At 41.7% G+C, this 16,439-nt stretch overlaps 1 protein-coding gene across 1 annotated transcript in view; it reads right to left on the bottom strand.

Annotated features, from left to right (window-relative positions):
* Positions 1 to 16,439, bottom strand: part of LOC144762658 (uncharacterized) — a 1,356,333-nt gene that overhangs the window by 1,058,862 nt on the left and 281,032 nt on the right. The window contains exon 7 of the mRNA XM_078647891.1: positions 6,586 to 6,621. Coding sequence (XP_078504017.1) covers positions 6,586 to 6,621 — 36 coding nt within the window. The remainder of the gene's footprint in view (positions 1 to 6,585; positions 6,622 to 16,439) is intronic.

Raw genomic sequence — 16,439 nt, 5'->3', positions numbered from 1 at the left:
TCTGTGCATATTTGTGCATTTTGTGGGGATGTCTAGTATGCTAAAACTAGCATTTTGGCTCTTTGACAATTCTTTTGTATGCTATTTTTTACTGATTTGTAATACATTCATTTGCTCAGTTTGACCTCTGCTAACTGGTCACCGTCATAGTGAGCTTTTATGACTTTGGCATTATAAACTGTTGATAAGAATACTTCTCTTTTTCAGCAGATCATCAGCAAATGCCCAATGGACAATTCACTATGTATCAATGGGTTAAGTAATTGCACTTCCATTACAGCAGCAAGCAATGAAAAGGGAACAAAAAAATAGTGGTATTGAAAAATTAAAATATTCCAAATTAATTTTATTTTATATGATCCGCTGTCAGCTAACTTTCTGAATACAACAATGAAACTATCTGTACCCTAAATAAAACACAGATCCACACCAATAAATTTCAGAATAAAGAAAAAGCCCAGGGAAAACAGAGGGCTGAGAACGGGGGAAGGGAGGAGTTTGAGACCAAAAAGCATATACAAGAGAAAGGGGTGGGGAGAGAAAAAAAGCTCTTACCATGTTACAAATCAAAATCCTTTATCCTCTTTATAGTAATGATAAATTCCCTACACAGCACCAAACTTTTGACCTTTTGGTCTAACTCCTCACACTTTAAGGGGCCATCATCTTGCCCCGGTGAGGTTTGTATTTTAAGGGTACTGGTTTAACAAAGCACCCCAAACTTTAAAATAGCCTATATTCTCTTCATCAAGACCAATTCAATCCCTCCAGAATGTGGTTCTATCACTTTAGATTCTGAGTACCCCCAGACTATGTATAAATAAATCCCAAACTGTTCAATAGCTTATTGGAGAGCGTCTGCAATTACTGCTTGTAGACGGATCTTGTCTCCCAACCGGAGGCAAGATCAATTATACTTTATAAGCAGGCCCAATCGGATTCCAGCTGAAGTGCTTTAGTCTTGTGAAGGAGCTCCAAAAGCGAGCCTGCGAATAATGTAAATATAATGGAACAAAGTGGACTTGATTTCTACATTACTTAATGTTGCATGGACTGGGTGACAAGATCCATCTTGTTTTGAACTGTTTACAAGCAGTATTGTAAAGATAAGGTGACCGACCCGTCTTAAAGAGTCAAGCCAGCAATGTCAAACAACTACTCGGTGTTTGCCCCATTCTAGAGCTTTTTGTCATCAACCAGACTTACAGGAGTGGACATTGGCATTGCGCTGAACCAAGCTGCCATTGTAAAACCCAAAGCCGGCCTGATGAGGAACCTTGCTCGATGTTGAAATAAAAGTGACTAGGGGCCCGATGTAGGTAAAATAGATTTACCGATTTTTAATTACCGAATCATACCGATTCGGTAATTAAAAATCGGTAAATCTAAGGGGTGGAGATGTAGGAACATCCAGATGTTCCTTTTACCGAATCGGTAAAAATCTGTATTTACCGATTCGGTAAATACCGACCGGTAATGCCCCATTCATTCCTATGGGCTTTGAAGCCCATAGGAATGAAAGGGGCATTACCGGTCGGTATTTACCGAATCGGTAAATACAGATTTTGACAAGGGTGCAGGGGGTGTCACTTTGACACCCTCTAGCACCCCCAAAAAAGAATTGGGGGCCATGTGGCAAGCATACCTGCCCTAAGGGCAGGTCTGCCTGTCATATGGCACAGGTGTGCATGCACACATGTGCATGCACACCTGAATCGGTATTTTACCATCAAATATATTTGATGGTAAAATACCGAATCGGTAAGGGTTGTGGGACTCAGAGGAGTCCCACCTACATATCAAAAATACCGATTAGGTATGAATACCGATTCGGTATTTTACAGATTCGGTAAATTTACCGATCGGTAAATTTACCGAATCTGTAAAATATGTGGCCCTACATACCATTTTGTAAATACCGGTCGGTAACGGCCGAAAATACCGATTTTCGGCCATTACCGACCGACCTACATCCGGCCCTAAGTCAGAAGGTAAAAGCTTTACTAGGCCCTACCAGTAACTGTATCCGCCCGCGCTTCATCGTGGTCAGCCTGAAACTCTGACTTATTCCCTGGCTTTCTGGCTTTTAAACACTAGAAAGGGGTTATTCTTTATAAATTTATATCTCGGGTTCCATACATTGGATTATGGTCAATATGTCCTATTTTTATAAATTAGTTTTGGATTTATATTTTGTGTTGTGTCTTACTTGTTTAATGTATTAGTGCTTTTAAATGCTTCACACACCTTTCCATTTGTGGTAACTCTACAGATCTCGTGTATTTCACCCTGAGAACAGTCAACATCTTTAGGGGAAACTCTTTGGGAGAAATGAGGGAAAGATTAGTGTAAATTCAGGAGAAATTGGTTGAGGTAGTCTCAATTTCCCTGCAAATTTCTGAGGAAACTCAACATATGCCTTGTAACACCCACCAGCGCCCATCCATAGAGTTTCTGATGTCTCCTGTATCCTTACCCTCAAAGGAGGAGGAATACAGGACCCAATAGTAGGGCACTCGTCATTAGGTCTCTAATGTATAATCTCTCTTATGTAGGTACAGTTGAAAAGCTTGTATGCACTTGAGGCAGCGGTTGAGAATCCTGCAAATAGCAAAATCAGGGATTGTGAAACAAATGTATATCGAACTCCTGTTTTTCCATTAGCTCTGCCACTAATCCTTTCTCCCACCAGAACTACTAATCTATTTGCCCCATAAACAGAACTGCTCCTCATTCATTTTTGGACTCAAATTTTCCTAGATTTGTATAGTTGCATTCTCATTTATCACACATATTTGTTATGCTACTAAAAATGTGGCACATTGATGATAGCTTTTGAAAAAAACATTCTTTTTGTGAACAATCTAGGTATTGTTATTAGAAAAGTGCCACATGCGGACACAAAATTTTCATCATGATTCACATATTTAGGGTCAGAGAATGTTTACAAATGCAGATGTCAATTCCAACTATGAAAAATCTTCAGGGTGTGCAGATTGTTCATTAGCTGTGACACCTAGGGGTGAAGAAGTGAATGTTCTTCAGTGGTGGAGATAAATGTTTTGTGAATGTCTACAGTCATAACTGTGTTGGTATTCAAGAGCAATTCACATTTCTTTCCCTCACTTCAGTGCACATCAAAGTTACTTCTAGAAGCACTATGCATAAGCAATGATGAAAGTATCTTAACATCTTCATTAGGTATGGGGTTTGAGGGATGGAAATTTTTCATTTAAACAATTCACATTTGCCTTCTACATTCTCCTACAGAATCTCCATTTTGTGTAGAAACAAAAGGTACAAAGCTATGGTATCCACAGGAAAATTTACCAGAAGCATATGTTTTCATGAAATTTTCCTGGTGCTCTTGTGAAGTATTTGTCCTTGCATGGGCCTAAATCTGCACCCCAGCACTTTACACATTGTTGGAGTGCAGGACGTCAGGTAATCATTCAGTCAAGTGACAGGATGAGTGGAAGACACAATGACCTGTGTTTTGCAGTTGCAGCATCATCTTTCGGCATAGTAACACCTGGAAGAGATCACCATGAGTGTTGGAAATGACCATCTTTTGCTCGGTGTTCTCCCAGATTGTTCTGCTTTCACTAACCTATTTTGAAAGAACTCATTCTGCTGGCATTAGGATTCTCCTCAATTTACTCTTGCTAACACGTGGTAAAGTGCTTGTGCTGTCACTTCCTGGGATGCTAGAATTGGTATGCCCCAATTGGCACATTGAATTTCCTTTTAAGTACCTAGTAAATGGTACTACGCGTACCCAAGGTCTGTAAATTGAATGCTACAAATGGGCTGGAGTACTCATTGTGCCACACACTAAAGTAGTACTGTTAAACATGATGCTTTAAACTGGCAGTAAGACCTAGCAAAATAAACCTTTTGCCAGGCCCAAACCTTCCTTTTCAGTACCTACAAGTTAGACCTAAGATGGGGTCTTACATCTCATAGGACAGGGTGACTGTTATTTAAAAAGGATAACGCGTGTACTTAAGATTTACATGTTTTGGCAGTGAAAAAACAGGAAACCCCCTTTTCACTGCATTAAGGCTAGCTCTCTCGTAGACTAACACTGGGTTATATTAGTACACTTAATAAGTGATGACTTCAGTTTGGGAGCAGATAAAGAAATATTTCATCCACTTATTTTCATTGCAATTTAAAATCCTATTCGCTTGTAAAGCCAGATTTTAAATCACTAGTGTAAAAATGACACTTTTAGAAAGTTGGAAATTTCCTGCCTAACCCAGATGTCTTTTTCTGCCGTGTGCAGGGTCACATGACTGTTGTTGATGGTGCTCCTGTGGTGTGATGTGTGTTCCTTCTAGACAGGGGACAAAAGGGCCTTGGTGTTGTACTCAGCCCTTTCTAAACTTCAAAGGGTAGCCTGGTGGCTGTGCCTACCCCCTTCCTGACTACTGAAAATGCCTAGCCTGTCACTAGTAAATGCAGCAAACACCTGGGCCAGTCTAACCTTTATGCCCCTAGATATATTGGAGCCAAACTTATGGCAAAGGGAAGAGCTGACCTGAAGCAGTTTAGTGTTGGTCAAATGAAGTGACCCTTCTACACGGGTCGGCACTGGGTATAAAAATAGCACCCTCAGAAACTTTCATACGAATACATCTGGACCTGTGGAGACTCAGAAGAAGGACTGCCCTGCTGTCTGAAGCATGAAGGAAGACTGGACCTGCTTGCCTGCTTACTTTGAATAGAGAACCCCAGTAATGATTCCAGTTTGAACTACTGGGTTCCAATAAGTATCCCAAGGCCTTTCCCTGCAATTGCCCAGCTGACCAGTATCAACTGGACCTGCCTGATCCCTGCAGCTGGTCTCTGATGGAGTACCTTCTGACCCACAAGAGGTGCCTCCAATGTCCTGGACCCTTCGATGGTGTGAGAGAGTACTCCTCCAACCCTAACTCTGCAAGAACTTGACTCCAAGTAAAAAATGAGAGGTTCTGTTATCTTCATCTGCAAAAGAACCATAACTGGTCTTCTCGCGAAAGCAAGCGGATTTCAACGGGGCCTAAGCGGAAATTGCATCTTATAGCCAGCATGATGCTACCAGATACAGACCTGAACTCTACTGCTGGAGATCTTCATATCTGCAACCTCCCCACGATTGTCGCCTATAGAAAGTTCCAATAATCGACCAACTCTTCGTGTTAACAATGACTGCACTGCCAATGCCAAGACCAAAGCCTGAGACTTTAGCAACTTGCCATTGACGAACCTCTCCCTGGATCCAGCTTGCAGCCTGACCACAACAACCTTGTTGATTAATTCCTTTCAGGTAAAAACTAGCCTAAGTTTGAAGGTAAACTTTCCACCAAGATGAACCTGCCCCCACATGCATCAATCTAGGATTTTGCATTTCTTAAATAGCGAAAATTAAGGAATCGCTATTTAGGAAATGCAAAATTCTATGCATCAAGAAATCCTAAAAGTTTTTAGGATTTCTTAATTTTCGGAAATTGCGATTCCTTAATTGCGAATCGCAATTAAGGAATGGCATTACATTGATTCCTATGGGCCTAGAGGCCCATAGGAATCAATGCCGTTTTGCATTTTTTTTTTTGTACTCGCAATTTGTTGATGCATTGCAAGGGTGCAGAGGGGGGTCCAAAGGACCCCCCCTGCACCCCTGAAATGTATTTTCAAGTGCATGTTTCACACACACATGTCCTAAGGACATGTGTGTCTGTAACATGCAAGTTTAAAAAATGCATTTTTTTGCTTTTTGTAAAATTTTTCGCAAATTAACACGAGGGTCAACCTCGTGTTAATTTGCACTTCCAATTTCAAAATTCGCAATTTTAAAAAAAATGATGCATTGCATTTAAGGAATCGCACAAATGCGATTCCTTAATTGCATTTGCATTTTTAAGAAATGCAAAAAATAGCGAATTTTGACACTCTGTTTGATGCATCCCAAAAACATATTTAGGAAGTGCAAACGGCCGATTTTACCGATTCGCACCGTTTGCACTTCCTAAATAGGTTGATGCATGTGGGGGCTGGTCCCTGTATCATACCTGCTCTCTATCGCATTCAGACTGAACTTTTGACTTTGACCCAGGCCAGCGTGACCGGATAACCGCAATTATCACTTTGTACGTCTTGACAGTATTTTACTTAAAAGTTAAAAAATTCATGACTCCGGTTCTACTCATTGGATTATATTTAGTTTGGTGTCATTTTATTTCTTGCAATTTTCTCTATTTTTCTAAATTTGTTTGCGATTTTTTGGGGTTCATGTTATAACGTCATTACTGTTTAAGCACTGCATAAATACTTCCCACAGTGCCTCTAAATAAAGCCTGACTGCTTTTGTGACAAGCTACTGGAGAGTGACTTTTGTGGTTCACTCTGACAAAAACGTTGTTTAATATTTGAGTAGGGCTTTCACCCCCCTCAACTAGTAACCCAATTTCTTGCAATGAAAAGTGCTCAGTTCTTTCTTTCATAGCATGTCCTTGTCTTGCCCTTAAAAAAGTTTACTTTGAATCAAAATTCTCTTTAGAACATACAACTTTTTTCACAGAAATGTTTAAGTTTGTAACTTACTTGTGACTCCCTTGGTTGCAGCAGTAGGCTTCTTGTCTGAAAAGATGAATAAACAATTTTGACAAAAACATTCAGTAATTTATGAAAGCAAAAACGCTGTTCATAGTGACAGCAGAAGATTAGCAACATACTAACAGGCACGTGATAAAGCAGACCGACTAAGGTTTAGGAAATAACACGAAGTGCGATTTTGGCACGTCCGTTTGTTGTCACAGCAAACCGAGAATAACTCTGGAAATGTTCCTATTTGTTCATACGACATCTGTTAATTGAGAAATAATTACTTCGCAAACATTCCAGCACTTCATTTTAGCGGGCTAATTGCTGTTTTTGTCACTTATATTTAAGCAATCTTAGAGCGGCAGTCAGCCATGTTGTCTGGCTGCCCGAAGTCTCAGGGAAATGTTTTGCTGTGTGATAAGATGCAATGAGACGAAGCTGCACGTAAAGACACAATGCCCCATTTATCATAATTATTTGTCCAGGGCGCATGAACTAAATTAAATGTCGTGGTAGCGACTTTTACCTCCATACTGTAAATTGCAAGGGCCAGTTCTCTTGCAATTTATTTTCTTCTGGCTTTGGTTATTGCTCCTTAGGGTTTCTCGGTGAAGCATTACAAAGCAATAAGAAACTATCTCGTCGATTTAACTTCACCGTCTGGTTAATGATGCTGAGTCATGATGTTCACCACAGTGTTATTGGGTGATACAAGTTGTTATTTACAGTGCTTTGAAATATCAAAAATGTGATGAGAATTATTTTACAAAAACAACCTATATGTATGCATAATAGTTATTATTATTATTGTTAAAATAATAATAATAATAATAATAATAATAATATAAGCAAACCTTGAGTTTTATAATCATGATGATAGAAAACATGGGGCAGACATGGGTCCAAATTATGGATATTTATACTTGCAAGTGTAATTTTGCACCCATGTATGATATGACTAACCATGCAAAATTACATTTGCATTATCCGCAAGGCCCAAAAGTTAAAGTTTTGTACAGCTCGGAGGGTACAGATCTTAAATATGGATTTTGCAGCACTGCAAATCATGTTTCGGCACTTTTAGGTATGTGCCAAGTTAGTCTGCGTCCGGACAAACATGTAAAGGAGATCACAGCTGTGAGGCCTCCATCTAGGTAGCCAATCAAGGGATTGTAGCATAGGCAAAACAAGTTATATTACTGTGGTAATAGTTTCTGACAAAACAGGCAATTCCAACTGTCACACGGTCATAGTGAAAAACTTCTCTTTGGAGAAGTCACCACTCTGGTGCTCAGCTTTGAGGTCATGTCACGACAGTCTTAAACAAGTATAAGTGTGCAGGAAGAGAAATTAAATGGGACGCCTTCCTAGCATGTACAATGCCATATTCATTAAAGAGCCTCAACTAGTGATTGTGGTGTTAAAATAGTGTTGTTGTTACGGGTGAAGCTGAAGGGGCAACAACAGTATGAGCTCAGATTCAAAACCTAATCACTATTCTGCTGATGATTATACTCTCATGTTTCACATCAAACCAGGCTGTTCTAAGGCATGGTTAGGTATGACTCGAGTAAAAGTTCAGCAGAGTTAACCAAACGCAAATATGAAATCTATTTTTTTTAAATTTGATTCAATTAATTTAGGGGCATATTTACAAGCCGCTAATGCCACAGGAGCGTCACTTTCTCTGACGCTCCAGTGGCGATACTCTGTACCCCATATTTACAAGGTGACATTGAGCCACTTAACATGGTTTAACACCGCCTTGTAAATATGTTCCCTACTACGGCAGTCCATAGTATCAAAGGGGCGGGCAATGGGTCTTGCTGTGGTAGTTCCACTGCAACACTCATTGCTTTTTTACGCTGGCCCATATTTACAACGTTGGGGGTCCACCAAAAGCTAAAGCTACAATACAAGGAGAAATTATTAAGTCTCTTCGTATTTTGCTCTTGCTATGTGTGTTTCACTCAGCAGCACACATAGAAAGAGCAAATCTCATTTAAAGATTGCTTATGTGCTGGAAGGTGTCACTCACCCATGCAGTGCAGGCACCTTTGCAACATGGCACAAGTGTGCCTGTGCTGGCACAAGGCAACTTTTTTAACACCAGCGCTAGGGGAAATGCAGGGGAGCGCTGTATTTTTTATTTTCCGTCAGGGGCCACAACTACAGGATCCACTAAAAACTCAAAAAGTGAAAAAAGTGAACAGCCCCTAAAACTCCAAATCACTTCTTATTAATATACATATAGAGACATTTTCAGTAGATGTAAACCAGTTGCCAATCCTTCCTGGACTTTTGATCCCAGACCCCTCACAACTACAGCTCATTGTATATTGAGGTAAAAAGTGCATGGAGATGTGACGATGTAGAGTATAATATATTTCTATTCTCAAGCCAACTCATCTCAGCTCCTCATAACTCACCCGACCTCATCTCTACTGCCAAAGACTGGAACCCACCATTTATCCACAGCCGACAAATTGCCATTAGTCCATCCTCATCACGTGGCTTAAAAATCCCATATAGGGTAGCCCAGTGCGTGTCTTTTCACTGTCATCACCATCTATATTTTTTCTGTGAACATATACTCAAGCATAATAGCAAGTAATTACATATGTGCAACAATAATATCTTGAGTCATAACTGTGTAGAAAATAGTTCAGAATGGTGTTGTGGCCACAGCAATCCTTCATCACAGTGAATACCAGTCAACCTAAAGTCCCAAAAATTGCTGTAACAAGTGGAAAACCAATTTACCAGATTTCTCCCTAACCTAAAGAACTTTGTCCATGCAACCTTAAGTTGAAAGCACTCTTCTACCTCCAGAGCAGTCTTTGCAACTATGCAGAAAGAATATCATTATGTGAATGGTTGGGATATCTACTATGCTAGGGCATAACTTGTATTCAAACGTCACACGAGATGCTAGGAGTAGACAGGTTGGAGGAGAAAATGTCTCTCAGCTGCTGGTTTACTGTTCCATTCAAGACATTTTACAATCACACCTATCTTCAACCAGCAAAACTCCTGCGAAATGTATACTTGTGAAATCTGGTGAAGTTTCCAAATTTCATGAGATTTCAATCACATCAAAAAGAACACCCCTGGGCCATGCTACATATAAAAGTGCACTTTCATGAAAAAAGTATTGTCCAAAGAAACGACGGCAGACCAGTTCCTGGCCACTCTTATGTTATGACCAATGAACCCTGTTTAATAATTTGGCCATTACTGAAGCACACAAAGGCTAAGGGGAAAATTATGATTCCACCCAACCCTATCTTGACATATCTTGACATGTCCCTGCCAGTTACTTTAAAGCTTTTAACGTAGGCGGAAATTATATATTCCCCTGTCTGTACCCTAATCTACGTTTGTGCTAGTTCTGCTACCCCCTTTTGTCTGCAAGGACTAAAAGTCAGTGAAACAAATAATTTAAATATAATTTCACTGGAATAATTCCACATATCCCAGTGGACACAACACATTCTTTATTTTGTTCTAACTAATTTGTAACGTTCATTTGGGTCTTCATCCATTGGCTAACGTCACTGTGAGTGATGGCATTCTGCTCTTTCACAAGGACCGCATCTTCACACAAAGTCAGTGCTAAGGACTCCAATAGGAATGGGTGCTATCTGATACCATTTATTATCTCAAAGCTAGCGTCATGTTTTTTTGTTTAGCTCCCAGCAGCTCTAAAAGCAACAAAGTTTTACAAGAACCATGACAAAACAAAACAAACTCTGACAAAACCAGGCAGATGGCCCGGGTGCCATTACGCTAGGTGATTTGGTCAAGGGGCCGCTTTGAAGCAATTGTGACTACAGGCTCACCTTGCCACCGGAGGACCTGTAAAGCAAATGATTTGCTTTATTTTTGTTGCTAAGCAGTCACACCAAATAGGTGCTAACTTTGTCTTAGCATGCAGAGTGTGTGCAGTAGCTTTGCTTCAAAATCTACTGATTAAGGAGTGGAATCAGGGAGTTAGATCCTTGGCCCTGAAGAAAAGCCATGGGAATTAGCTTGAAATGCGTAGACTTATAGAAAGAAAGGTGAAATGTATCCCAGAATTTCTACTTCTCTCACCATTTTTAACCATACCGTCTAGAAGATGGATTAAAGCATTGCTCACCTACCAGGCAGGTATTATTAACCTTGTACTATATATAAGAAAACCCCTCCTACTCTTATTCCATACATCACTAAGAGCATACTATTCAGTGCTCCTGCATACCTCGCAGGTCCAAGCACACCCTGTTCCTCAGCATAAAAGGAGGAACCCTATGATGAAGCATGCCACCAAGGGACAACCCTGGTGGGTGAGGCTTATATAAAAATGTCTAGGCTCTCTTTTTCTGAATAGTGGCAGCCAGAGCCATATTTGTCTCCACAAGCTACTGAAAATGGATACCACCTTTTACTCATGTACCAGTTATAATGATACAAGTGTATGGCCAGCAATAAGTTATGCTTATGTTTCTCCTCTGCCTATGGTGTTTAACTAGATTCCTTTTTATCCTCTCTAAGTTTTTGGCAGTTGAACTGAATAATGGTTTGCCACACAAGTCATTACCACAGTTTCATCTACGTAAATTCCATTCAACTGATTCTCAGAACAGCTTATGCTTCAGCGTTCTGGGCCATCAAACCATGGAATATCTTATGCTATAGCAAATAGGGAACATATTCCATAGCAGTGACGTAACAAAGGCCCCTGTGGTGCAGGGACCGAGCACCAGGAAGGCCCTTAGCACAGTACCCTGGCCTGAGCAATCCTGATTACTTAGTTTTGTAATGCAACTGTTCTATAGAAACATTTTAGGAGTCAGGTTATTGACATTCACCTAATTCTATATAATAGAAATATTTGCTCAGTCCTTTTTTGGAGAGACCATGACTTAAAGAAGAGAAAAAGTGAAAGGCTTAACTGTATGTTTTGATGAGAGGATACCCTGAAAAAGGAAAAACTGGCAGAGGCATCTATCTCCAAGTACTAGGAGTTACCCAAAAAGACTCTTGTGATTAGTCCTCTGGGGCAGTGAGGCTTCCATCTGCATAATGCGACTGGCTCATGTGAAGTGAAGTAAATATCTAGCTGTAGTGCGTGTGTAATCGGCAAAAAAAAGAGATGTATCAAATTCTTAGATTTAAAATTGATTTACAACTCAATGAGATATTAGGTAAGATGTGGAACATTCGTGTGAATGACTGATAGTTATATCTGACAAAGTGCATGCACGTTTTAGCCCCATGGAATGTTTCCAGATTGTTTCTACAACACCAGTATTGTACACCAGAAAAGACTAAAGGGGCTATTTCCAATTTGTCAGCCCTGTAGCCACACCGTCGATCTGGTAATATCCAAATCTCATTACACCAGAAGTGGCAGCTCCACCAAATTTATAGTTTAACTCTGGGGTAGCTGACATTTTCCCCTAAGTTTCTCCTGTCTTCCTAGCAGGAGCTGCTGTAGTGAAAAAATATTCAAGGCAGAAGGTTTAACATTCCAGAACTGCCTGATGGAATTGCACTCACCAACTTTTCCTTAGAAGTAGACCCTCAGCATGGATGTACATTTCCATAAACTGCAATAATAAATTCCCCTGTTGTCCATCTCATTTAGTTCCAGTGCCATGTTTACTGATGATTTCATTGGTTGTCATGCACAGTAGTGATGCTAGTATAAGCAGCATGAGATGGGCCCACCCAGAGGCATTTCCATCAGTTTCAAGGCCAGCAAATTTCAGATGGCAAAGGTGAAGGCAGTTCCACCATAAAGGGTAACCTCATACATTATTTTCCTGAAGTGGACATGGCTATTCCTGATCGAATGATTTGCAATTACCTCATAGAAGGGTTGTTGAGCCTCTGTTTAGATTTGCTAGCATGTTAAAGACAGACCTACTGCCTTTGCCGGAGCTTGTTTCCACTTTGACTATGGGTGCAGCAGATGCCATACTCTGTCAAAGCATGATGGATATCAAGTCCACAATATTAAAAGTGCAGTGGGGGTAATGCACTTAGAATGTGTAGGATTGGATCCCTTATGTTTTTGTCAAAGTCATCTATCCACCAAACTCTGAATAAGTCTCTTAGGGGCATATTATCAAGAACGGAGTTAAGATTATCGCAGCTTTAGCGGCAGAAAACTGCTGCTAAAGCGGCGATAACGGGCTTGATAATATGACGTAGAGAATTCCAATAGAAGCCCATGTTCACACCAGAACATGGGCTTCTATGGGAATTCACAAGGGCATATTATCAAGCCCATTATCACCACTTTAGCGGCAGTTTCCTGCTGCTAAAGCGGCGGTAATTTTAATATGCCCCTAAGTTCATTAAGTGGTTGGTCTAGTCTTGTGCCTTTTCATAAAACAGTTCTTTATGAGTAAATGTAGTTCAATCAATACCTCTTATTTTTACACCATGCTACATTTGCTAATATGTATATTATTTTCTTCTTGGTGCTGGTAAGTGTTTGAAAGTGTGCATGCAGTATTGTGTTTTTGTAGAGTCTGTATAGCTTCCTCTCTTTGTCATGTACATACATCAATGATAGACATGACAGCCTTAGGGTGATCTTCCCCAAGTTTTTGCCTTCCACCTCCAATTTTCTGACCTCGTTTTTGTTAATATGAGGACCCCACACTTTACCATTGCTAACCAATGCTAAATTGATTGTGCTGTCCCCCCTAAACATGGTAATATTGGTTCATCCCGAATTGGCATATTTCCTTTTGAAACATGTCTCAGGTCTGTCACTGCAGAACCTGTGTGTGCAGTTTACACTGCCATACTGACTTAGCAATATAAATCTTTTGCCATGTCAAAACCTTTATCTTTTTATACATATAAGTCAACCCTTAAGGTAGACTCTGGACAACCCAGAGGGCATGGTGCTATGTATCTGAAAGGCTGGGCATGTACTTCTAAGTTTTACATGTCCTGATAGTGAAAAACTCTTAAATTACTTTTTCACTACTGCAAGGATATATCTCCCTTAGGATACATTGAGATTACCTTATTACATTTTATAAGAGTAACTAGCAGCCCGTCCCGACGTTGTCCGGGTATGAAATAGAATGTGTGTAATGTGTGTATTCAGATACGGTCATTCGTGTGTTCCCCCGCTTGAGGCCCAGCTGCAGCCCTGGTTCATGTTAGCAGGCGCATGTAATTAGTGTAGTGATCCGCCGCCTGAGCCTGGCTACAGCCCTGGCTGATGTTAGCAGGCGCGTGTAATTTGGTTTAATGTGATAGTTCAGTAACAGCGCGCATGAGAGGCTGCAGTAATTGTCCTCGCAGACACGCTCAGTCGCGTGTGCCCCCGCTTGAGGGCCAGCGGCGACTGTCTAACAATTAGAATTGTGTGAGTCTTGAATGATTGTTTCCCGCTGTTCTTATTTTTTTATGACCCACACCGACGCTCTTCGGCCCGAGTGCTTTTTAGACGCACCCAGGCCACGCCACACACTGCATTCAGCCCTTTCAGACGCACCCAGGCCAAGGCACACACTGCTTTCGGCATCCCCAGTATGTGTGAGACAACGGGCAGTCCCCCAAGGGAGTCTTGTGAATGGTTACTTACCGCGCTTCGAGGTGAACGCCTTTGTGGCGCCCCCAGCACACGGTCACAGCAGACGATCTGATTAATGTACGACCCAGATAGCATGAAGTGCGGAACGTAGCACACGCCCCCAGCGTTTGTCATGCCCCCAGCGTGCCCCTTGATGCGGCGCAATTGCGTAATTGGCGCTTTCCATGGCATGAAGGGCGGACACACGCCCACAGCGTTTGTCACGGCCCCAGCATGCCCCTTGATGCGGCGCAATTATGACTCACATGGCATGAAGGGAGGAACGTACCACACGCCCCCAGCGTTTGTCACGCCCCCAGCACACGCCCACAGTAGAACGCAGACACGCCCACAAGGGACTACTTTGATGGTACGGTTCTTTTACCTTTTAAATGTATATGGTGGCCGTCTGCATAGCCTATGTCCTTCTGCTGCAACTGCCCTTTCCAATGCTGTATTGGGTGTTGTGATTGGTGCTGTGGTTACTGAGTTTACCCGCCTCAAAGGTTTGGGCTCCCTCTTTATAATACTAGTATGGATATATATATATATATATATATATATATATATATATATATTGATACCCCTCGGTTCCTTTTTGCCAGAATTTGCAGCGCTCTCTCGCCGGTTCGTAAATCCCCGCGGCAGAACCACGCAGCATTTAAATCCACAACCAATTCCCCCAGCTGGGAGAAAAACGGGACGAACTCGCGTTTGTCTTCCCTTATGTGCTTTTTTATTTAATCCTCACAGCATGGAGTTTCTCAAGCAGGCAGGCACAAATCTACGCATTTCGGGATAGCATATCCCTTGTTCACGATCAATTTGGCTCCAGGCTCTCAGTCTCAATATAGTGAGTCACATTATTACATCATTTCCTGTTTGATGTTATTTTGGCCCTCGGCCTTCTGGATGATGTAGTTTTTTGCAATTTTTTTAATACTTTTTTTATCCGTCTACATAGCCTATGACCTTCTGCTGCAACTGCCCTTTGCAAGGCTGCATTGGGTGTTGTGAATGGTGCTGTGGTTATTGAGATTACCCGCCTCAAAGGTTTGGGATCTCTCTTTCTAATATTAGTATGGATTTCCACATAGCAAGATATAAATGTTTTTATTTTAGTGTCTCTGGAATCCTAATTTAAAATCCTAAATTAAGGTGAAGTCAGATTTTAAAGTACATTTCTGGAAATGCCACTTTTAGAAAGTCGGAATTTCTTGCTTTAGCCATTTGGTGTCCGTTGCCTGTCTCTCATTACATGACTGGGTGTAGTTGGCGGTTGGGCTTTGTGCTTTCCACCTATACAGCCATACACAATGAGAGCTTAGGTGTGACTTGGTGGTTCATCCTGGCAGGATGGGAGTGAGAAGCTGGGCACAACCTTACTTACACCTGAATAGGCTGTGTACTGTCCACACACAAAGGGCTGCATATCCCCTTGTAGTGAGTCTGGAGCCAGGGCAGGAATCGAGGACCTCTGCAACTTCAAAGGCATGTCTTTGAAGTTTCATCCACTTCAAAGGCACCACTTGGTATAAGTACTAGACCTCAGTCACCACCACTTCAGTACACTTCTGGACCTGGGGATACTCTGCCAGGAAGAAGGACTGCAGGGCTGCTGGACCTATCCTTTGTTGTGCTGAGCTGTTGCATGTTTCCCCCTGCCTCAGTAAGAAGAATTGAACCTGTATCACTTGAACACAGAGTGACCTCAAGGGCTAGCTGGCTGGAATGCTGATCTGAAGCCTCAGGGACATAATAGGCTTCCAACCCCTGCACTTGGACTCTGCCATCCGTTTGTCTACCCTGCCATAGGGTGCCATCCCAGTCCTGGACCCTTAGAAGTGGGACTGAGGTGTCTGCTAGTGTAACCAAGGCACCTTATCTGCTAAGTGACACATCCTTGAATAGAACCGATTCATCTGCTTGGCTGAGCGGTGCATCCCCGAGCATTACCGAGGCATCGCAGCTGATGCGTGGATTGTACCTGTTGCAAAGGAATCACATCACCACCACCTCTTACATCTTGGGACTGACTTATCACTTTTGGAAGCGCCACTGCGCAAAGCTTTACCCGACACAAGCTCCTCGCATACCTCATCGATGGCAGCCTCATTGACGACTCTGAAACCCCACATCGCAGCTTCACCACTCATCAGTATCAATTCATTCCCTCATCTGCACCTCACCTCTTCGGCATTGGACTGTGCATCGCAAGCCCCTCTTGGAACCGATGCATTGCCTCAGCTGTGTGATGCTTCTTCAACAA

Source organism: Lissotriton helveticus, chromosome 6, assembly GCF_964261635.1.
Source record: "Lissotriton helveticus chromosome 6, aLisHel1.1, whole genome shotgun sequence".
NCBI classification, from domain to species: Eukaryota; Metazoa; Chordata; class Amphibia; order Caudata; family Salamandridae; genus Lissotriton; species Lissotriton helveticus.
Note: the sequence above shows the minus strand (reverse complement) of the source record. Positions and strands in the feature narration are given on the sequence as shown.